This window comes from Tursiops truncatus, chromosome 4 (genome assembly GCF_011762595.2).
Source record: "Tursiops truncatus isolate mTurTru1 chromosome 4, mTurTru1.mat.Y, whole genome shotgun sequence".
Taxonomy (NCBI): Eukaryota; Metazoa; Chordata; class Mammalia; order Artiodactyla; family Delphinidae; genus Tursiops; species Tursiops truncatus.
The window spans coordinates 33,065,949-33,089,362 of NC_047037.1; the positions used below are offsets into that span (position 1 = coordinate 33,065,949).

The 23,414-nt window shown below is 39.0% G+C and overlaps 1 protein-coding gene across 4 annotated transcripts in view; it reads left to right on the forward strand.

Annotated features, from left to right (window-relative positions):
• Positions 1 to 6,989, forward strand: part of TOPBP1 (DNA topoisomerase II binding protein 1) — a 79,194-nt gene extending 72,205 nt beyond the window's left edge. For all 4 annotated transcript variants that reach the window (XM_033855374.2, XM_033855376.2, XM_033855375.2 and 1 more), the window contains exon 28: positions 6,148 to 6,989. In XM_033855374.2, coding sequence (XP_033711265.1) covers positions 6,148 to 6,291 — 144 coding nt within the window. In that variant the 3' untranslated portion in view covers positions 6,292 to 6,989. The remainder of the gene's footprint in view (positions 1 to 6,147) is intronic.
• Positions 6,990 to 23,414: the final 16,425 nt, after the last annotated feature.

Sequence of the window (23,414 nt, forward strand, 5' to 3'; positions counted from 1 at the left end):
ATACCGTATTATTTTGATTACTGTAGCTTTGTAATATAGTTTGAAATCAGGGAGCATGATGCTTCCAACTTTGTTGTTCTTAACATTGCTTTTGGTATTTGAGATATTTTGTGGTTCCATACAAATTTTAGGTTTGTTTGTTCTGTTTCTCTGAAAAATGCCATTGGAATTTTGATAGGGATTGCATTGAATCTGCAGACTGCTTTGGGTAGTAAGGATATTTTAACAATATTCTTCCAGTCCATGAGCACAGCTTATCTTTTCATTTATTTGTATCTTTTTCAGTTTCTTTCATCAGTGTCTTACAGTTTTCAGTTTACAGATGCTTTACCTCCTTGGTTAATTTTTTTCCCAGGTATTTAATTTATCTTTTTTTAATTTTTAAATTATTTGTGTCTTTATATTTAAAACGGCTTTTTTGTAAACAGGACATAGTTGGGCCTTGCTTTTTATTATCTGGAATGTTTAGTCCGTAATTACTGATACTGTTTGGTTTTTTTTTTTTGCCATTTGTTTTTGGTTTGTCTCTTCAGTTCTTTGTTCGTCAGTTCTTCTTTTCTTGCTTTTTTTGGTATTTAATATTTTTTAGAATTCCATTTCATCCATTGTCTTTTTTTTTAATATTTATTTATTATTTATTTGGCTGTGTTGTGGCATGGGGGATCTTTGTTGCCATGTGTGGGATCTTTGTTGCAGCTTGCAGGATCTTTAGTTGCTGCACATGGGATCTAGTTCCCTAACCAGGGATCAAACCCAGGCCCCCTGCATTGGGAATGTGGAGTCTTAACCACTGGACCACCAGGGAAATCCCCTCCATTGTCTCTTTTTATTTTTATTTTTATTTTTTTCGGCTGTGTTGGGTCTTCGTTGCTGCACGTGGGCTTTCTCTAGTTGTGGAGAGCAAGAGCTACTCTTCATCGCAGTGCGTGGCCTTCTCATTGCTGTGGCTTCTCTTGCTGCGGAGCATGGGCTCGAGGTGCACAGGCTTCAGTAGTTGCAGCACGCGGGCTCAGTAGTTGTGGCTCACAGGCTCTAGAGGACAGGCTCAGTAGTTGTGGCGCATGGGCTTAGTTGCTCCACAGCACGTGGGATCTTCCCTGCCCAGGGCTCAAACCCATGTCCCCTGCATTGGCAGGCAGATTTTCAGCCACTGCGCCACCAGGGAAGACCCTCCATTGTCTTTTTAAAGCAAAAACTTCTCTGCTTTTTTTTAGAGGGGCGGGGGTGTTTTGCTCTACAGATTACAATATACTTCCTTAATTTTTCATAATCTTCCTAGAGTTAATATTGTGCCACTGCATAAAATGCAGAAATCTTGAACCATATAGATTCCTTTGCTTCCCCTGTTCTTCAAACCAAGGGCCAGTAAACTATAGCCCACAGGCCAAATCCAGCCCACTGCCTGTTTTATTAATAAAGTTTTATTGAAACCCAGCCACGTTCTTACATTTGCATATTCTCTTTGGCTGCTTTTGCACTACAACTGCAGAGTTGAGTAGTCGCAACAGAAATTTGCAACTACTAAAATATTTAATGTCTGGCCCATCTCTCTGTTTTAGCCCCACAAGTACAGTGTTATACTTTAAGTAAGTTTTGCTTTAAACAATCCAATGTATTTTAAGGAAATCAAAAGGGAAAAAAGTCTTTTATATTTACCCTAATGTATACCATTTTGAGTGTTATTTTTTTCTGAATATCTAAGTTTCCATCTGGTATCATTTTCCTTCAGCCTGAAGAACCTTCTTTAGTTTGTAGTACAAATATGATGGGGACCAATGCTAGTTTTCTTTTTTTCTCTTTTTTTTGAAAATGTCTATTTTACCTTTATTCTTGAAGATTCTTGGCAGGATATAGAATTTGGGGTTGAGTTTTTTTTCTTCTTCTGGTACTTCAATAAAGACTTCATTCTCTCCTGGCCTCCATTGTTTCTTTTTCTTTTTACTTTTTAACAAAATATTTATTTTTTAAAATAAATAATGTTTTTTGGCTGTGTTGGGTCTTAATTGCAGCACTTGGGATCTTCGTTGAGGCATGCAGGATCTTTGTGGCATGGGCTCTTCATTGTGGCACACAGGCTTCTCTTTTGTTGTAGTGTGTGGGTTTTTTTCTCTCTCTAGTTGGGTCACGTGGGCTCCAGAGCGCCTGGGCTCTGTAGTTTTGTGGAATGCGGGCTCTCTCGTTGAGGCGCACAGGCTTAGTTGCCCCAGGGCATGTGGGATCTTAGTTCCCTGACCAGAGATCGAAACTGTGTCCCCTGAATTAGAAGGTGGTCTCTTTACCACTGGACCACTGAGGAAGTCCTAAGGCCTCCATTGTTTCTGATAAGAAGTTAATGGTAATTTGAATTGTTCTCCTTTATGCAATGTGTCATTTTTCTCCTGGCTGTTCTCAGGATTTTCTCTTCATCTTTGATTTTCAACCATTTATATTTCCAGGTATGGTTTCTTTGTATGAATCCTGATTGGTATTCACAAAGCTTCTTTAAACTTATGTCTCTCACCAAGTTTGGGAAATTTGGGGCATTATTTCTTCATTCTGCTATTTTTCTGCTTCATTCTTTTCTGTCTGGGAATTCAGTTACTCATGTTACTCTTTTGATATTGTCCCACAGGCCCCTAAGCCTGTATTCACTTATTTGCAATTATTTTTCTCTGTGCTCTTCTGATTGCCCAATTCCTGTGTATCTATCTCCAACTTCACTGATTTTTTCCTGTTATTTTCATCTGCTCTTAATCCTATCCAGTGAGACTTTGATTTAAGTCTTATATTTTTGGACTTCCCTGGTGGCTCTGTGGTTAAGAATCTGCCTGCGAATGCAGGGAACGTGGGTTCAATTCCTGGTCTGGGAAGATCCCACATGCCACGGAGCAACTGAGCCTGTGCACCACAACTACTGAGCCTGTGCTCTAGAGCCCGCACGCCACAACTGCTGAGCCTGTGCGCCACAACTACTGAAGCCCGTGTGCTCTAGGGCCTGTATGCCACAACTACTGAGCCCACATGATGCAACTACTGAAGCCTGCGTGCCTGGAGCCCATGCTCCACAACAAGAAAGCCACTGCAATGAGAAGCCCACGCACCAAAACGAAGAGTAGCTCCCATTTGCCATAACTAGAGAAAGCCTGCGTGCAGCAGTGAAGACCCAACACAGCCAAAAATAAATAAAATTTTTTTTTTAAGTATTACTTGTTTATATCTAAAATCGCTTTGGTTCTTTTCTGTGGTTTCTGTTTTTGTGCTGAGATTTCGTCTGTTCACTCATTTCAAGCATATTTTCCTTTATATCATTAAGAACAGTTATAATAGCTATGTTGCAATTGTCTACTATTTCCAACATCTGGGTCATGAGCAAGATGTTCTGTTACTTTTTTTTTAATTAAACTTTTTATTTGGAAATAATTGTAGATTTACATGCAGTAGTAAGAAATAATACAGAGAGATTCCATATACACTTTCTCCAGGTTACACTAGTGGGTAGCATCTTGCAAAAACAAGGATATCCTTACAACCAGGATATTGGCTTTATACAATCCAAGCTTATTCAGATTTCCCCAGTTTTACTTCTATTCATGTATATTTGTGTATTTAGACTTCTGCAGTTTTACCATGTGTAAGTTCATGTATCTGTCACCACAGTCAAGATACAGAACAGTTCTATCACTACAAGAATCCCTCTTTTTTTTTTTTTTTTGCAGCACGCAGGCCTCTCACTGTTGTGGCCTCTCCCGTTGCGGAGCACAGGCTCCAGATGCGCAGGCTCAGTGGCCATGGCTCACGGGCCCAGCCACTCTGCGGCATGTGGGATCTTCCCAGACCGGGGCACAAATCCATGTCCCCCGCATCAGCAGGTGGACTCTTAACCACTACGCCACCAGGGAAGCCCAAGAATCCCTCATTTTTTAAAACTTAAATAAATGGAATTAATAATAGTGTGTAAACTTTGGCAATTGGCTTTTTTCACTCAGTAAAATTCCTTTGAGTTTCATCCAGATTGTTGCATTCTTATGCAACAATGAATACTTTTATTACCTTTTATTGCTGAGTAGTACAGATGTACCACAGTTAATCATTAACCTATGGAAGGACATCTGGGTTGTTTCCGTTTATGTACAGTTTCATATGTGAAAATAAGATTTCATTGCACTGGGATAAATTCTCAAGAGTGTGTTTACAAAGTGGGCATATTTTACATTCTCACCATCAATGTATGAGTGATCCAGTTTCTTTGTATCCTCATCTGCATTTAGTTGTCATTTTTTATTTAGCCATTTCATTTGGTGTATGATCTCTCTTGTGATTTTAACTTGCATTTTCCTAATGGCTAATCAAAGTGACCATCTTTTTGTGTGCTTATTTGCCATGTTCATATCCTCTTCCTTGAAATGTCTCTTCATGTCTTTTGTCCACTTTGTAATTGAATTGTTTTTTTTTACGCTTGAGAGTTGTTTATAATAGATACTAGTCTTTTGTTGGATATGTATTTGCACATATTTTCTTCCAGTCTGTGGCTTATGTATTCATCCATTTACCTTTATCCTCTTTTTTTTTGGCTTAGCCACACAGCTAGCAGGATCTTAGTTCCTCAACCAGGGATTGAACCCGTGCCCCCGGTAGTGGAAGCACTGAGTCCTAACCACTGGACCACCAGGGATCCCCTACCTTTATCCTCTTAACAGGAATTTTTGCAAAACAAGTTTTAAAAAAGGTTTTATAGTTTTTACTTTTTATGTCTGATAATACGTAGAGGTGTAAGGTTTAGGTCAAAATTGTTAGGAGGTTGGTTGAGGGGTTTTCTGCCTCAGCATGTCCAGTTGCTCCAGCACCATTTGTTAAAAGAACTATACTCCATTTAGTTGCACTTGCACCTTGGTCAGTATTCAGATGTGCATTTTGTGTGGGTCTATTTCTGCATTCTCTGTTCTGTTCCATCAATCTATGTGTCTTTCCCTCTGCAAGACTCTTAATTACTGTATACATAATAAGTCCTAATATTAGGTCGTGATTCCTTCCTCTTTATTCCTCTTTTTCAAAATTGTTGTTGCTATTCTAGGGCCTGTACTTCTTTTTGACTGTGTCTTTATATGTAAATTTTTAAATAAGTCTGTTTGTCTATAAAAATACCTTTCTATGATTTTGATAGGAATTACATTAAACCTACAGATCAGTTTGAGTGTTTGACATCTTTACTATGTTAAGCCTTTTAGTCACTGAGGACAGCTTATCTCTAATTATTTAGATTGTCTGATTTCTTTCATGGGCATTTTGTAATTTTCAGTATATGTATATTTTTTTCTTAAGTTGATGCTTAAGTATTTCCATTTTGGGGGGTGATTTGTTTTTCTTGAGAATAGTTCATGTTCTGCTTCTTCACATGTATAGTAATTATGGATGTATCCTAGAAATTACAAATCAGTTGTAGAGACTAGATCCTGTCATGTTCTTCTGAAGAGGACCATTTTATTTGTTTAGCAGGCAGTTTACTTGGCTGACCCTCCGCAGTGAGTGGCAGCTCAAATCTTAGTTGGGTTCTTTGAGCCTTACCTTGAGTCTCTGCACATACATGATTTAGGGGTCAAGCAAGGATTTGGTCAGTGTTTATAACACAGAGTTTGGAGCTCCTCCCAAACTTTCTGGAATTTCCCACCTCATTTTCTAGTGCTGTGGTTGCCATTCTGTCCTCTGGTTCTTCAAAGTTTTCTGTTAAAGTTTTAGCCAGTCAACATGACACAGACAGGGGCTTCTCCTCAGACTAAAAGCCATAAAAAATGAAAAGGGGAATTCATCCCATTCCATTCAAAGATTTTCAAAAATTTACACTAAACATAATATCTCACAGTTAAATGATAGCTATTAACTGTATTTTACCATATTTTCCATATTCTGTACTTAATCCATATTTTACAGATGAAACCATTAAGATCTGAGCTAGCCCCACTCTGCCTGAGCTATAAACTCATTTTTCTGATAAAGGTGAAATTTTGTTACACAGGATCTGTCACTAATGGTGACAGGTGCTAAATAGCTACCTTGAAAGACGAATGTTTAGGTTTTTTGGTCATAAAGCAGAGTAAAGGAATCTATTACCTAATTAACAGTTTGAAATCTGAAAAAAATGAACAATGTTGGGTTTTTTACCCCCTTTTATAGGAATCTCCTCCTCAAGTAGAAAATTACTGTCTACCAGAAGCTATTTCATTTCTTCAGAATAATAAGGAACCTGGGCCTGGATTCTCACAAAAGAGGAAAGCTCCTACAGAGAAAAATAAAATCAAACGACCTAGAGTACAGTAATTGTATTTACTCAGTTACCAAACATTAAATGTGTTTTAAATTAATAGCTTGAATGTAACTGTGATGGATTTGTATAGTAATTTAAAGACAAGAACTTGAAGAATTCAGCTTCAGTGTAACAATGACCCTGCTTGAAGTTAGTTTTTAACACCTGAAATTTTAATCATTGAAATATTAACTGTTCCTGAATGGAAAGTTACCTAAAATAACAAAGTGCAACTCCTCAGCTAGCTTGTCATTAAACCATATTGACATGTGTAAAGGGCTTTTTGTTTATTTATTTTCTTGTAAATATCTGAGTCTGTAGCTTAGTAGAAGTTTTAGCAAGGTGATAGATTTTGCCTTAAAATGTCTTTTAATTCATAACAACAAGGAAATTATCAATTGGGATTTATTCTTGTTTTCCATGATTTTTAGCTTCTCACCATTTTACCTCTTTTTAACAGGAGCCTGAGCGCAAGGTTTAATGAGGAACTGAGGCTTTAAACTTAATGTGTGTGTATATATGTATATGCATGTTTATACAAATCTCCATGAGGTTTTCCAAGTTTGGACGCCAAAACTTCGAAAATAAGGACAATAAAGAATAAAAGTAGTGACTCAAAGTAGTTCAAATAAGTTTTTAAAAAGAAAAGCTTTCTGGTATCCATTTTCTTGTTGAAGCAATAAAAGATTTGTAAAACACATTAAAAAGTGAATCTAGTCATGTTTCTGATGTTGCTTATATAGAATATTGGTCTAGTGGGTTGAAAAAAAAGGAACTACAAAATTGCAGTAGCCTCTATTAAATAATCTAAACCTAAACACCAGGTACTACATGCATGACCACAATTCTCTAATTATAAAGCTACCTCATTTTGTTTGTAATTTTGATGTAAACTGTTCAATTCCTAATAATTCTTTTAAAGCCAAATTCAAATGGTGATGGATTAAAGTCCTCAACCTGGACATCAAACCCCTGAAGTTTTCATCAGGTTTTCCTCTAAATGGAGTAGGGGTTATCCTTGCCCTTCACAATACGAATTCCTACACACTTCAAACAGGTAGCACTGTTATATAAACTGTACTCCTGTCCCTCCCCCAAGCAAAAAAACACATGGGCCTGGTTTTATTAGAGCCAGTTTGTGTTAGTTGGGTCCTTTCATTGGCAGTTTGCAGTAAGTTTCTCCCTGAATTTCACTACTTAAAAATTCTTTGAAATAGTTACTCTACAAATCTTGATGAGCACACTGTTGACAAAACAACAAATGTTATTCCATTTCTCTATCCCAGGAAAAATTAACTAATGTACCATTTTCTTTTCTGCCAAGATTATGAACTATTTTTTCAGTTCAGGCCTTCAACACACAGTTTACAATTTTAAGGCTCCAGATCGGTCTACACCCTGCATAAATCATTTCAACTCAGGCTTTGGCTCTTACACTGTAAATGTCCTAATGCCAGCAAGTTCTTCTTAGCATGCAAATAATTCCAAGCATAGGTAGGTATCTCATTTAAAAAGGAAAAAAAAACAAAAATCTTTCCTTGATTATTCTTATTTTCTCCTTAGTATTACTACAGTATTTTAATCTGTGCCGCTTAAATTAGCATCTTATATTCCTCCATGAATTTTTCATGTTCATTGGTCTGATCTCATCACCATTAATTCAACAAATAAGACACCTTAGCTGTAAGGTAGTGCGTGGGCTTCAGGAGCAAACCACTTAGAGCACGTGCTCTCTGAGACAGCTTACAGAAGCAGGGCCCTCAATGCAGACACAGCACTCAGTTATACTCAGTATTTATATTATGGGCTGAATCGTGTCTTTCTTCCTCAACCCCCAAAAGAAAATTTCGTAAATTGAAACTTAACCCCATACATAACTGTACTTGGAAATTGGGCCATTGAGGGGGTAATTAAGGCTAAATGAGGTCCTATGAATGGGGCCCTACTTTGGTAGGACTGGTGGCCTTATGAGGAGAGACCAGGAGTTCATGGGCACAGAGGAAAGAGAGGAAAGACAAGACCATGTGGGGACACAGAGGCAGCTGTCTGCAAATTAGGAAGAGATGCCTTACCAGAAGCCACCCATGGCAGCACCTCAGCCTTAGAATTTTAGCCTCCAGAATTGTGAGAAGTTTGTTGTTCAAGCCACCCACTCTGTGGTATTCTCTTTTGGCAGCCCCAGCAGACTAATAACAATATTACCATGCAGAGGTTCACAAACTGCGCCATAATGCTCAGGAATGGCATAAGCACACTTTCGTAGGGTAGAGCTCAGAGTTTTAGAGTTCACATCCGTGGCTTCCCACCCAAAAAAGACAAACCACTGCTCTAGTCCAAACCTGTTAAAAGACAGGAAGGAAAGGGAAGGACAGAACAGCTAGAAAATGAAGGAGGGGCACAGCTGTTGGGATTCAATAAAAAGGAGCTGGAACTGGCTGAAACCAAGGAGCCTTCAAGAATAGTCTGGTCATTGACCTTTAGCTCATTATACCTATATTGTAATACAGTGGTCCCCAATCCTTTTGCCACCAGGGACCAGTTTCGAGGAAGACAATTTTTCCACGGATGGGGGGTGGTGGGGTGGGGGATGGTTCAGGCGGTAATGGGAACAAAGGGGAGCGGCAGATGAAGCTTTGCTGGCTCACCCGCCGCTCACCTCCTGCTGTGTGGCCTGGGCGTTGGGGACCCCTGTTGTAATACTAAAAATCACTCCCCCTTACGTGGACCAAAAAAGTGGGCAGTGGCTGAATACCTGGGAAATACCCACGTTTCACTGAAATAGCAAGAATATTCCTCCCACTCATTAGCCTATGAAATAAGCCCATAAAACCCAAAAACCCCATGCCCTGGGGTCACTCTCACTTTCTGAAGACATCAGGCCAGAAGGGAGTGGCATGATATATTTAAAGTGCTGAAAGAAAAAAATACTGTGCTGGCAAACTTGTCCTTCAGAATTGGAGGAGAGATAGAGGGTTTTCCAGACAAGGAAAAGCTAGAGAAGTTCATCAATACTAGACCAGACTTACAAGAAATGTTAAAGGAACTTCTTTAAGCTGAAAGAGGGTTGGAGGCACTAATTAGTAATGAGAAACATGGAAGTATAAATCTCACTGTTAGAGATAAATATATAGTAAAATTCAGAAAAATCTAATGTAAAATTGGTGAGTTAATCACTTATAAAGGTACTAGGAAGGTTAAGACAAGAGTAGTAAAACTACAATTTTTTAACAATAATAACAATATTAATAATATTAATAACAATAACAATTTGTTAATGGATACACAAGATTAAAAGATGTAAATTGTGACATCAATATAAAACGTGGTGTGGGGAGTAAAAATGTAGAGCTTTAGAATGAGATCAAACTTAAGTTGTTATCAACTTAAAATAAACTGTTATAAATAAAAATATAAGTTGTTTTATGTAAGCTCATGGTAACCACAAAGCACAACCCACAGTAGATACATAAAAGACAAAGAGAAAGGAATCAAAGCATACCACTACAGAAAACCATCAAATCAAAAAGTAAGAGAGCAAGAGATGAACAAGGGAACAGAGGAACTACAAAACAGCCAGAAAACAATTAACAAAATGGCAATAACTATGTACCTATCAATAATTATTATAAATGTAAATGGAGTAAATTCTCCAAACAAAAGACATAGAGTAGCTGAATGGATAAAAAAACAAAACAATACATCAACAACAAAAAACATCTATATGGGCCTCAGCAGAGGCTCACTTCAGATGTAAGGACACAAAAAGACTGAACGTGAAGGGATATAAAAAGACATTCCTTGAAACGGAACCCAGAGAAAGCTGGACTAGCTATACTTATAATGGACAAAATAGATTTTAAGTCAAAGAGACAAAGACAGTCATTATACAAATGATAAAAGGGTCAACCCTACAAGAGAATACAATATTTGTAAATATTTATGCACCCAACATAAAATCACCTAAATATATAACGCAAAAATTAACACACATAAAGGAAGAAATAGACAGCAATATAGTTGTAAGGGATTTTAATATTCTACTTTAATTCATGAATAGATCATCCACAATGAAAATCAATACAGAATCACTGGCCTTAAATGACACATTAGATCAAATGGACTTAACAGACATATATAGAACATTCCATCCAAGAGCAACAGAATACACATTCTTCTCAGGTGCACATAAAACATTCTCCAGCATAGATAATATGTTAGGCCACAAAACAAGTCAATAAATTTAAGAAGACTGAAATCATACCAAGCATCTTTTCTGACCACAACGATATGAAACTAGAAATCAATTACAAGAAGAAAACTGGAAAAATCAACAAATATGTGGAGATTAAACAACATGCTACTGAACAACAAATGGGTCAAAGAAGACATCAAAAGAGAAATAAAAAAATACTTTGAAACAAATGAAAATGGAAATACAACATACCAACACTTATGTGATGCAGCAAAAGCAGTTCTAAGAGGGAAGTTAATAGTGATAAAAGCCTTATTAAGAAACAAGAAAGATCTCAAACAACCTAACTTTAGACTTCAAGAAACTACAAAAAGAAGAAAAAATTAAGTCTAAATTTATAAATTTAGAAGGAAGGAAATAACAAAGATCAGAGCAGAAATGAAGTAGAGACTAAAAGACAATAGAAAAGATCAATGAAACTAAGAGCTGTTTTTGAAAAATGAAATATCAAATATAAACTAAAGAAACAAACCTTAGCTAGACTCAAAAGAGGACTCAAAGTCAGAAATGAAAGCAGAGACATTACGATGTCTACTATGAATAATTATACACCAACAAATTGGACAACCTATAAAAAAATGGATAAATTTCTAGAAACATACAGACTACAAAGACTAAGTCATGAGGAAATAAAAAAAATTTTTAACATCTTTATTGGAGTATAATTGCTTTACAATGATATGTTAGTTTCAGCTTCACAACAAAATGCATCAGTTATATATATACATATATTCCCATATCTCTTCCCGTTTGCGTCTCCCTCCCTCCCACCCTCCCTATCCCACCCCTCCAGGCGGTCACAAAGCACCGAGCTGATCTCCCTGTGCTATGCGGCTGCTTCCCACTAGCTATCTACCTTACGTTTGGTAGTGTATATATGGCCATGCCTCTCTCTCGCTTTGTCACAGCTCACCCTTCCCCCTCCCCATATCCTCAAGTGCATTCTCTAGTAAGTCTGTGTCATTATTCCTGTTTCACCCCTAGGTTTTTCATGACATTTTTTTTCTTAAGTTCCATATATATGTGTTAGCATACGGTATTTGTCTCTCTCTTTCTGACTAACTTCACTCTGTATGACAGACTCTAGGTCTATCCACCTCATTACAAATAGCTCAATTTCGTTTCTTTTTATGGCTGAGTAATATTCCATTGTATATATGTGCCACATCTTCTTTATCCATTCATCCGATGATGGACAGTTAGGTTGTTTCCATCTCTGGGCTATTGTAAATAGAGCTGCAATAAACATTTTGGTACATGACTCTTTTTGAATTATGGTTTTCTCAGGATATATGCCCAGTAGTGGGATTGCTGGGTCATATGGTAGTTCTATTTGTAGTTTTTTAAGGAACCTCCATACTGTTCTCCACAGTGGCTGTATCAATTTACATTCCCACCAACAGTGTAAGAGGGTTCCCTTTCCTCCACACCCTCTCCAGCAATTATTATTTCTAGATTTTTTGATGATGACCATTCTGACTGGTGTGAGATGATATCTCATTGTAGTTTTGATTTGCATTTCTCTAATGATTAGTGATGTTGAGCATTCTTTCATGTGTTTGTTCGCAGTCGGCATATCTTCTTTGGAGAAATGTCTATTTAGGTCTTCTGCCCATTTTTGGATTGGGTTGTTTGTTTTTTTGTTATTAAGCTGCATGAGCTGCTTGTAAATTTTGGAGATTAATCCTTTGTCAGTTGCTTCATTTGCAAATATTTTCTCCCATTCTGAGGGTTGTCTTTTGGTCTTGTTTATGGTTTCCTTTGCTGCGCAAAAGCTTTTAAGTTTCACTAGGTCCCATTTGTTTATTTTTGTTTTTATTTCCATTTCTCTAGGAGGTGGGTCAAAAAGGACCTTTCTGTGATTTATGTCATAGAGTGTTCTGCCTATGTTTTCCTCTAAGAGTTTGATAGTTTCTGGCCTTACATTTAGGTCTTTAATCCATTTTGAGCTATTTTTGTGTATGGTGTTAGGGAGTGATCTAATATCATATTTTTACATGTACCTGTCCAGTTTTCCCAGCACCACTTATTGAATAGGCTGTCCTTTCTCCACTGTACATTCCTGCCTCCTTTATCAAAGATAAGGTGACCATATGTGCATGGGTTTATCTCTGGGCTTTCTGTCCTGTTCCATTGATCTATATTTCTGTTTTTGTGCCAGTACCATACTGTCTTGATTACTGTAGCTTTGTAGTATAGTCTGAAGTCAGGAAGCCTGATTCCTCCAGCTCCATTTTTCGTTCTCAAGATTGCTTTGGCTATTCGGGGTCTTTTGTGTTTCCATACAAATTGTGAAATATTTTGTTCTAGTTTTGTGAAAAATGCCAATGGTAGTTTGATAGGGATTGCAATGAATCTGTAGATTGCTTTGGGTAGTAGAGTCATTTTCACAATGTTGATTCTTCCAATCCAAGAACATGCTATATCTCTCCATCTATTTGTATCATTTTTAATTTCTTTCACGAGTGTCTTATAATTTTCTGCATACAGGTCTTTTGTCTCCTTAGGTAGGTTTATTCCTAGATATTTTATTCTTTTGGTTGCAATGGTAAATGGGAGTGTTTTCTTGATTTCACTTTCAGATTTTTCATCCTTAGTGTATAGGAATGCCAGAGATTTCTGTGCATTAATTTTGTATCCTGCTACTTTACCAAATTCATTGATTAGCTCTAGTAGTTTTCTGGTAGCATCTTTAGGATTCTCTATGTATAGTATCATGTCATCTGCAAACAGTGACTTCTTCTTTTCCGATTTGGATTCCTTTTATTTCCTTTTCTTCTCTGATTGCTGTGGCTAAAACTTCCAAAACTATGTTGAATAAAAGTAGTGAGAGTGGGCAACCTTCTCTTGTTCCTGATCTTAGTGGAAATGCTTTCAGTTTTTCACCATTGAGGACGATGTTGGCTGTGGGTTTGTCATATATGGCCTTTATTATGTTGAGGAAAGTTCCCTCTATGCCTACTTTCTGCAGGGTTTTTATCATAAATGGGTGTTGAATTTTTTAAAATGCTTTCTCTGCATCTATTGAGATGATCATATGGTTTTTCTCCTTCAATTTGTTAATATGGTTTATCACGTTGATTGATTTACGTATATTGAAGAATCCTTGCATTCCTGGAATGAACCCCACTTGATCATGGTGTACGATCCTCTTAATGTGCTGTTGGATTCTGTTTGCTAGTATTTTGTTGAGGATTTTTGCATCTATGTTCATCAGTGATATTGGCCTGTAGTTTTCTTTCTTTGTGACATCCTTGTCTGGTTTTGGTATCAGGGTGATGATGGCCTCGTAGAATGAGTTTGGGAGTGTTCCTCCCTCTGCTGTATTCTGGAAGAGTTTTAGAAGGGTAAGGGATAGCTCTTCTCTAAATGTTTGATAGAATTCGCCTGTGAAGCCATCTGGTCCTGGGCTTTTGCTTGTTGGAAGATATTTAATCACAGTTTCAATTTCAGTGCTTGTCATTGGTCTGTTCATATTTTCTATTCCTTCCTGATTCAGTCTTGTCAGGTTGTGCCTTTCTAAGAATTTGTCCATTTCTTCCAGGTTGTCCATTTGATTGGCATAGAGTTGCTTGTAGTAATCTCTCAAGATCTTTTGTATTTCTGCAGTGTCAGTCGTTACTTCTCCTTTTTCATTTCTAATTCTATTGATTTCAGTCTTCTCCCTTTTTTTCTTGTTGAGTCTGGATAATGGTTTATCAATTTTGTTTATCCTTTCAAAGAACCAGCTTTTAGTTTTATTGATCTTTGCTATAGTTTCCTTCATTTATTTCTGATCTGATTTTTATGATTTCTTTCCTTCTGCTAACTTTGGGGTTTATTTGTTCTTCTTTCTCTAATTGCTTTAGGTGCAAGGTTAGGTTGTTTATTCGAGATGTTTCCTGTTTCTTAAGGTACGATTGTATTGCTATAAACTTCCCTCTTAGAACTGCTTTTGCTGCATCCCATAGATTTTGAGTCGTCGTGTCTCCATTGTCATTTGTTTCTAGGTATTTTTTGGTTTCCTCTTTGATTTCTTCAGTGATCACTTCGTTATTAAGTAGTGTACTGTTTAGCCTCCATGTGTCTGTATTTTTTACAGATCTTCTCCTGTAATTGATATCTAGTCTCATAGTGTTGTGGTCGGAAAAGATACTTGATACAATTTCAATTTTCTTAAATTTACCAAGGCTTTTTTGTGACCCAAGATATGATCTATCCTGGAGAATGTTCCATGAGCACTTGAGAAAAATGTGTATTCTGTTGTTTTTGGATGGAATGTCCTATAAATATCAATTAAGTCCATCTTGTTTAATGGATCTAAAGCTTGTGTTTCCTTATTTATTTTCTTTTTGGATGATCTGTCCGTTGGTGAAAGTGGGGTGTTAAAGTCCCCTACTATGAATGTGTTACTGTCGATTTCCCCTTTTATGGCTGTTAGTATTTGCCTTATGTATTGAAGTGCTCCTATGTTGGGTGCATAAATATTTACAATTGTTATATCTTCTTCTTGGATTGATTCCCTTGATCATTATGTAGTGTCCTTCTTTGTCTCTTCTAATAGTCTTTATTTTAAAGTCTATTTTGTCTGATATGAAAATTGCTACTCCAGCTTTCTTTTGGTTTCCATTTGCATGAAATACCTTTTTCCATCCCCTTACTTTCAGTCTGTATGTGTCTCTAGGTCTGAAGTGGGTCTCTTGTAGTCAGCAAATATATGGGTCTTGTTTTTGTATCCATTCAGCCAATCTGTGTCTTTTGGTGGGAGCATTTAGTCCATTTACATTTAAGGTAATTATCGATATGTATGTTCCCATTCCCATTTTCTTAATTATTTTGGTTTCGTTATTGTAGGTCTTTTCCTTCTTTTGTGTTTCTTGCCTAGAGAAGTTCCTTTAGCAGTTGTTGTAGAGCTGGTTTTGCGGTGCTGAACTCTCTCAGCTTTTGCTTGTCTGTAAAGGTTTTAATTTCTCCATCAAATCTGAATGAGATCCTTGCTGGGTAGAGTAATCTTGGTTGCAGGTTTTTCTCCTTCAACACTTTCAATATGTCCTGCCACTCCCTTCTGGCTTGCAGAGTTTCTGCTGAAAGATCAGCTGTTAACCTTATGGGGATTTCCTTGTGTGTTATTTGTTGTTTTTCCCTTGCTGCTTTTAATATGCTTTCTTTGTATTTAATTTTTGACAGTTTGATTAATATGTGTCTTGGCGTATTTCTCCTTGGATTAATCCTGTATGGGACTCTTTGTGCTTGGTGGACTTGATTAACTATTTCCTTTCCCATATTAGGGAAGTTTTCAACTATAATCTCTTCAAATATTTTCTCAGTCCCTTTCTTTTTCTCTTCTTCTGGAACCCCTATAATTCGAACGTTGGTGCGTTTAATGTTGTCCCAGAGGTCTCTGCGACTGTCCTCAGTTCTTTTCATTCTTTTTTCTTTATTCTGCTCTGCATTAGTTATTTCCACTATTTTATCTTCCAGGTCACTTATCCATTCTTCTGCCTCAGTTATTCTGCTATTGATCCCATCTAGAGTATTTTTCATTTCATTTATTGTGTTGTTCATCATTGTTTGCTTCATCTTTAGTTCTTCTAGGTCCTTGTTAACTGTTTCTTGCATTTTGTCTATTCTATTTCCAAGATTTTGGATCATCTTTACTATCATTATTCTGAATTCTTTTTCAGGTAGACTGCCTATTTCCTCTTCATTTGTTAGGTCTGGTGGGTTTTTATCTTGCTCCTTCATCTACTGTATGTTTTTCTGTCTTTTCATTTTGCTTATCTTACTGTGTTTGGGGTCTCCTTTTTGCAGGCTGAAGGTTCGTAGTTCCTGTTGTTTTTAGTGTCTGTCCCCAGTGGCTAAGTTTGGTTCAGTGGGTTGTGTAGACTTCCTGGTGGAGGGGACTAGTGCCTGTGTTCTGGTGGATGAGGCTGGATCTTGTCTTTCTGGTGGGCAGGTCCACGTCTGGTGGTGTGTTTTGGGGTGTCTGTAGACTTATTATGATTTTGGGCAGCCTCTCTGCTAATGGGTGGGGTTGTGTTCCTGTCTTGCTAGTTGTTTGGCATAGGATGTCCAGCACTGTAGCTTGCTGGTCATTGAGTGAAGCTGGGTGCTGGCGTTGAGATGGAGATCTGTGGGAGATATTCGCCATTTGATATTATGTGCAGCTGGGAGGCCTCTTGTGGACCTGTGTCCTGAAGTTGGCTCTCCCACCTCAGAGGCACAGCACTAACTCCTGGCTGCAGCACCAAGAGCCTTTCATCCACACGGCTCCTTAATTTGGGATGATTCATTGTCTATTCAGGTATTCCACAGATGCAGGGTACATCAAGTTGATTGTGGAGCTTTAATCCGCTGCTTCTGAGGCTGCTGGGAGAGATTTCCCTTTCTCTTCTTTGTTCTCACAGCTCCCAGGGGCTCAGCTTTGGATTTGGCCCCGCTTCTGAGTGTAGGTCGCCGGAGGGCGTCTGTTCTTCGCTCAGACAGGACGGAGTTAAAGGAGCCGCTGATTCAGAGGCTCTGGCTCACTCAGGCCAGGGGGTAGGGAGGGTCACAGAGTGCAGGGCGGGCCTGCGGCGGCAGAGGCCGGCGTGACGTTGCCAGCCTGAGGTGCGCCGTGCGGTCTCCCGGGGGAGTTGTCCCTGGATCCCGGGACCCTGGCAGTGGCGGGCTGCACAGGCTCCCCGGAAGTGGGTGTGTGGATAGTGACCTGTGTTTGCACACAGGCTTCTTGGTGGCGGCAGCAGCGGCCTTAGCATCTCATGTCTGCTCTGGGGTCCGCACTTTTAGCCGCGGCTCGCGCCCGTCTCTGGAGCTCCTTTAAGCAGCGTTCTTAATCCCCTCTCCTCGCGCACCAGGAAATAAAGAGGGAAGAAAAAGTCTCTTGCCATTTTGGCAGGTCCAGACTTTTCCCCGGACTCCCTCCCGGCTAGCCGCGGTGCACTAACGCCCTGCAGGCTGTGTTCACGCCGCCAAACCCAGTCCTCTCCCGGCGCTCCGACTGAAGCCGGAGCCTCAGCTCCCAGTCCCTCCCGCCCCGGCGGGTGAGCAGACAAGCCTCTCGGCTGGTGAGTGCCGGTCGGCCCTGATCCTCCGCGCTGGAATCTCACCGCTTTGCCCTCCGCACCCTGTTGCTGTGCTCTCCTCCGCGTCTCCGAAGCTCCCCTACCTCCACCACCCACAGTCTCCGCCCGCGAAGGGGCTTGCTAGTGTGTGGACACTTTTCCTCCTTCACAGCTCCCTCCCGCTGGTGCAGGACCCGTCCCTATCCTTTTGTCTCTGTTTATTTTTTTCTTTTGCCCTAACCAGGTACGTGGGGGGTTTCTTGCCTTTTGGGAGGTCTGAGGTCTTCTGCCAGCGTTCAGTAGGCGCTCTGTATGAGTTGTTCCACGTGTAGATGTATTTCTGGTGTATCTAGGAAATAAAAAATTTGATTACAGTGATTACTAGTAAGGAGATTGAATCAGTAATCCAAAACTTCTTAACAAACAAAAGTCCAGGACCAGATGATTCTACTGGTAAGTTCTAGCAAACATTTAAAGAATACCAATCCTTCTCAAACTCTTTCAAAAAAACAAAAGAGGAGGGAACACTTCCAAACCAATTTTATGAGGCCAGCATTACCCTGATACCAAAACCAAAGACACTAGAAGAAAAGAAAATTACAGGCCAACAATGAACATAGATGCAAAAAATCCTCAACAGAATATTTGCAAACTGAATTCAACAATACATTAAAAGGATCAGAAACCATGATTAAATGGGATTTATTCCAGGGATGCAAGGGATAGGGGTGGTTCGATATCCACAATCAGTCAATGTGATACACCATATTAAAATGAAGAATAAAAATCCTATGATCATCTCAATAGATGCTGAAAAAGCTTTTCACAAAATTCAACATCCATTTTAGAAACTCTCAGAACAGTGGTTATAGAGAGAATGCACCCCAACATAATAAAAGCCATGCATGACCAGCCAACAGCCAACATCATACTCAACAGTGAATAGCTGAAAGCTTTTCCTCTAAGATCAGGAACAAGACAAAGGCCCACTCTTGCCACTTTTATTCATCATAGTATTGGAAGCCTTAGCCAGAGCAATGAGGCAAGAAAAAGAAATAAAAGGCATCTAAATTGAAAAGGAAGAAGTGAAACTGTTACTGTTTGCAGATGACATGGTATTATAGCAAGAAAACCCTAAAGACTCCACCAAAAAACTGTTAGAATTAAATAATGAATTCAGTAATGAAGCAGGACATAAAATCAATATGCAAAAATAAATTGCATTTCTGTACACTAATAATGAACTATCAGAAAGTGAAATTAAGAAAACAATCCTAGACCTATACGCTGATAATCATAAAACATTGATAAAGGAAATTGAAGATGATTCAAAGAAATGGAAAGAGATCCCATGCTCTTGGATTGGAAAAATTAATATTGTTATAATGGTCCTACTATCCAAAGCAATCTACAGATTTAATGTAATTCCTATCAAATTACCCATGACATTTTTCACAAAGCTAGAACAAATAATCCTAAAATTATTTGGGACACAGGTTCAATCCCTGGTCCAGGAAGATTCCACATGCCATGGAGCAATTAAGCTCATGCGCCACAACTACTGAGCCTGCGCTCTAGAGCCCACCAACCACAATTACGGAGCCCATGTGCTACAACTACCGAAGCCTGTGTGCCTAGAATCCATGCTCTACAACAAAGAGAAGCCACTGCAATGAGAAGCTCACGCATCACAATGAAGAGTAGCCCCCGCTCACCGCAACTACAGAAAGCCCACGTGCAGCAATGAAGACCTAATGGAGCCAAAAATAAATAAATAAATTTATTTTTTTTTAAAAAAGAACATTCCTTCATACCATATACAAAAATAAACTCAAGAAGGTTTAAAGACTTAAATATAAGACATGACACTGGACTTCCCTGGTGGCGCAGTGGTTAAGAATCTGCCTGCCAATGCAGGGGACATGGGTTCGAGCTCTGGTCCAGGAAGATCCCACACGCCTCGGAGCAACTAAGCCCACGCACCACAACTACTGAGCCTGCGTGCCACAACTACTGAGCCTGAGTGCCACAACTGCTGAAGCCCACATGCCCATAGCCCGTGCTCTGCAACAAGAGAAGACACCACAATGAGAAGCCTGTGCACCACAACGAAGAGTAGCCCCTCCTTGCCGAAACTAGAGAAAGCCCGCATGTAGCAACAAAGACCCAACGCAGCCAAAAATAAATAAATTTATTTAAAAAAAAAGACATGACACCATAAAACTCCTAGAAAACATAGGCAAAACATCCCCCGACATAAATCATAGAAATATATTCTTAGATCAGTCTCCCCAGGCAAAAAAATAAAAGCAAAAATAAACTAATGGGACCTAATCAAACTTACAAGCTTTTGCACAACAAAAGAAACCATAAACAAAATGAAAAGACAACTTACAGAATGGGAGAAAATATTTGCAAATGATATAATGCCAAGGGGTTAATTTCCAAAATATATAAACAGCTCATACAACTTCATATAAAAAAAAAAGCCAAACAACTCAATCAAAAAAGGGCAGAAGACCTAAATAGACATTTCTCCAAAGAAGACATACAGATGGCCAACAAGCACATGAAAAGATGCCCAACATCGCTAATTATTGGAGAAATGCAAATCAAAACCACAGTGAGCTATCACCTCACATCAGTCAGAATGCCTATCATCAAAAATCTACAAATAGAATTCCCTGGTGGTCCAATGGTTAAGACTCCATGCTTCTAATGCAGGGGGTGCGGGTTTGATCCCTGGTAAGGGAACTAAGATCCCACATGCTGCGCAACATGACCAAAAAAAGAAAAAAAAAGAAGAAGTCTACAAGTAATAAATGCTGGAGAGGGTGTGGAGAAATAGGAACCCTCTTACACTGTTGGTGGGAATGTAAATTGATGCAACCACTATGAGAAACAGTATGGTGGCTCCTTAAATAACTAAAAATAGAGTTACCATATGATCCAGCAATCCCACTCCTAGGCATATATCCAGAAAAGACAAAAACTCTAATTCAAAAAGATACATGCACCCCACTTATCATAGCAGCACTATTTACAATAGCCAAGATACGGAAACCACACAAATATCCGTGAACAGATGAATGGGTAAAGAAGATGTGTGTGTGTGTGTGTGTGTGTGTGTGTGTGTGTGTGTTATATGTATACAATGGAATATTACTCAGCCATAAAAAAGAGTAAAATAATGCCATTTGCAGCAATGTGGATGGACCTAGAGATTGTCATACTAAGTGAAGTAAGCCAGACAAAGACAAATATCATATGATATTGCTTATATGTGGAATCTTTTTTTAAAAAAGATACAAATGAACTTATTTACAAAATAGAAATAGACCCACAAACATAGAAAACAAACTTATTTCCAAAGGGAAAAGGGGTGGTGGAGGGATAAATTAGGAAGTTGGGATTAATATATACACACTACTATATATAAAATAGATGACCAACAAGGACCTACTATATAGCACAGAAAAATATACTCAATATGCTGTAATAACTTATAAGGGAAAATAATCTGAAAAAGAATATATTGTCATATATCTATATATATAGCTATATGACTGAATCACTGTGCTCTACCCTTAAACTAACACAACATTGTAAATCAACTATATTTCAATAAAATATATATGTAATTATATATATAATTTGATGATTAAAGAATAATATATATTATATATATAAAATATATTTTATACATATATATAGTAGTCATAAAATTTGTATGGAATCACAAAAGACCTGAATAGCCAAAGCAACTTGAGAAAGAATAACACAGCTGGAAGCATCATGGTTCCTGATTTCAAACTATATTACAAAGATATATTCATCAAAATAGTATGGTGCGGGGCTTCCCTGGTGGCTCAGTGGTTAAGAATCTGCCTGTCAATGCAGGGAACACGGGTTCAAGCCCTGGTCTGGGAAGATCCCACATGCGGTGGAGCAGCTGAGCCCGTGGGCCACAGCTACTGAGCCCGCACACCACAACTACTGAAACCCATGTGACTAGAGCCTGTGCTCCACAGTAAAAGAAGCCACCACAATAAGAAGCCTGAGTACCTCAATGAAGAGTAGCCCCCGCTTGCCACAACTAGAGAAAGCCCGCGCACAGCAACGAAGACCCAACACAGCCAAAAATAAATAAATTTATTTTAAAAAATAGTATGGTGCGGACATTAAAAACAGACACATAGATCAATGGAACAGAATAAGCCCACACATACATAGTCAATTAACTTACAAAAAAGGTGCTAAGGATATACAATGGGGGAAAGATAATCTCTTCAATAAATGGTGATAGGAAGGGGCTTCCCTGGTGGCGCAGTTGTTGAGAGTCCGCCTGCCGATGCAGGGGACATGGGTTCGTGCCCCGGTCCGGGAAGATCCCAGGTGCCGCGGAGCGGCTAGGCCCGTGATCCATGGTCACTGAGCCTGTGCGTCCGGAGCCTGTGCTCCGCAACGGGAGAGGCCACAACAGTGAGAGGCCCGCGTACCGCAAAATAAATAAATAAATAAGTAAATAAATAAATAAATAGTGATGGGAAAACTGAGCAACCACATGCAAAACAATGAAACTGGACCACTATCTTATTCCATACACAAAAATATACTCAAAATGGATTAAAGTCCTGAACGTAAGACCTAAAACCATAAAACTCCTGGAAGAAAACATAGCAGTGATCTCCTTGACATAGGTCTTGGTGATGATACTTTGGATTTGACACCAAAAGCAAAAATAAACAAGTGGAACTAAATACTTCTGCACAGCAAAGAAAACCATCCACAAAATGAAAAGGCAACCTACTGAATGGGAGAAAATATTTGTAAACCATATAACTGATAAAAGGTTAATATCCAAATTGTATAAGAATCCATGCAACTCAATAGCAAAAAACTAATCTGATTAAAAAATGGGCAGAAGGGACTCCCCTTGTGGCACAGTGGTTAAGAATCCACCTGCCAGTGCAGGGGACACGGGTTTGATCCCTGGTCCGGGAAGATTCCACATGCCACGGAGCAACTAAACCCATGCGCCACAACTACTGAGCCTGCACTCTAGAGCCTGTCAGACACAATTACTGGCATCAAAGAAGTTCTTGAGAATGAGCATGTCTTTGCAAGGCACTCTGACCCAAGTGAAGAATCTCAGGATTTTCAAGAAAATGTTCGCCTCCTCAGCTAACACAGGAGGGCAAACTATGTCCACTGACAAGGAAGGCTCAGAGAGACTTGACTTTTTAACACTCTCAGTTTAGCCTGAGTCCAACCAGAATTTGCCATTCCAAGTTCCTCCATCTCTCCCAGTCAATATCCTAAATTTCACATGAGCAACTTAATGAGGTTGTGAATTCAACTGATGTCATAATTCTACAACCTGCACAATTAAGTCTTGTTTGATTTTCAGCAACATCAGCTCCCTGGCTCCGTGAAATGATTCTCTTAGGGCTGCCATGGATGCTCTCTGGTCCTTGGACGGTGACTTGAGCTGAGAGTTTCAGGACCTGAGCTTGTCATTTCTTCTTGTAAGCACTCCAGTGCATGGAGAACCAGCCCCACACTAGCCCTTGCAGGCATCATTACTGCCATAAAACTCAAGTGCAGCCCAAGTCCCAGGGGCTCCCAAAGCACTTGCTTCAGCAGACACTTCATCACAAACAGAGGTGGTAGCTGAACTGTAATGCATGTCGTGGATTATGAGTATCCCATTTCCCACTGGCAAGGAGCTCATCATTTTGCTTGAGTCCAAAGGTACCACCAAACCAATCCCCAAATCCAATCTTTGAAGATTTGTCTCCTGAGACCATTCCTGGTACCATTTCATCAGCCAGCATTCAGT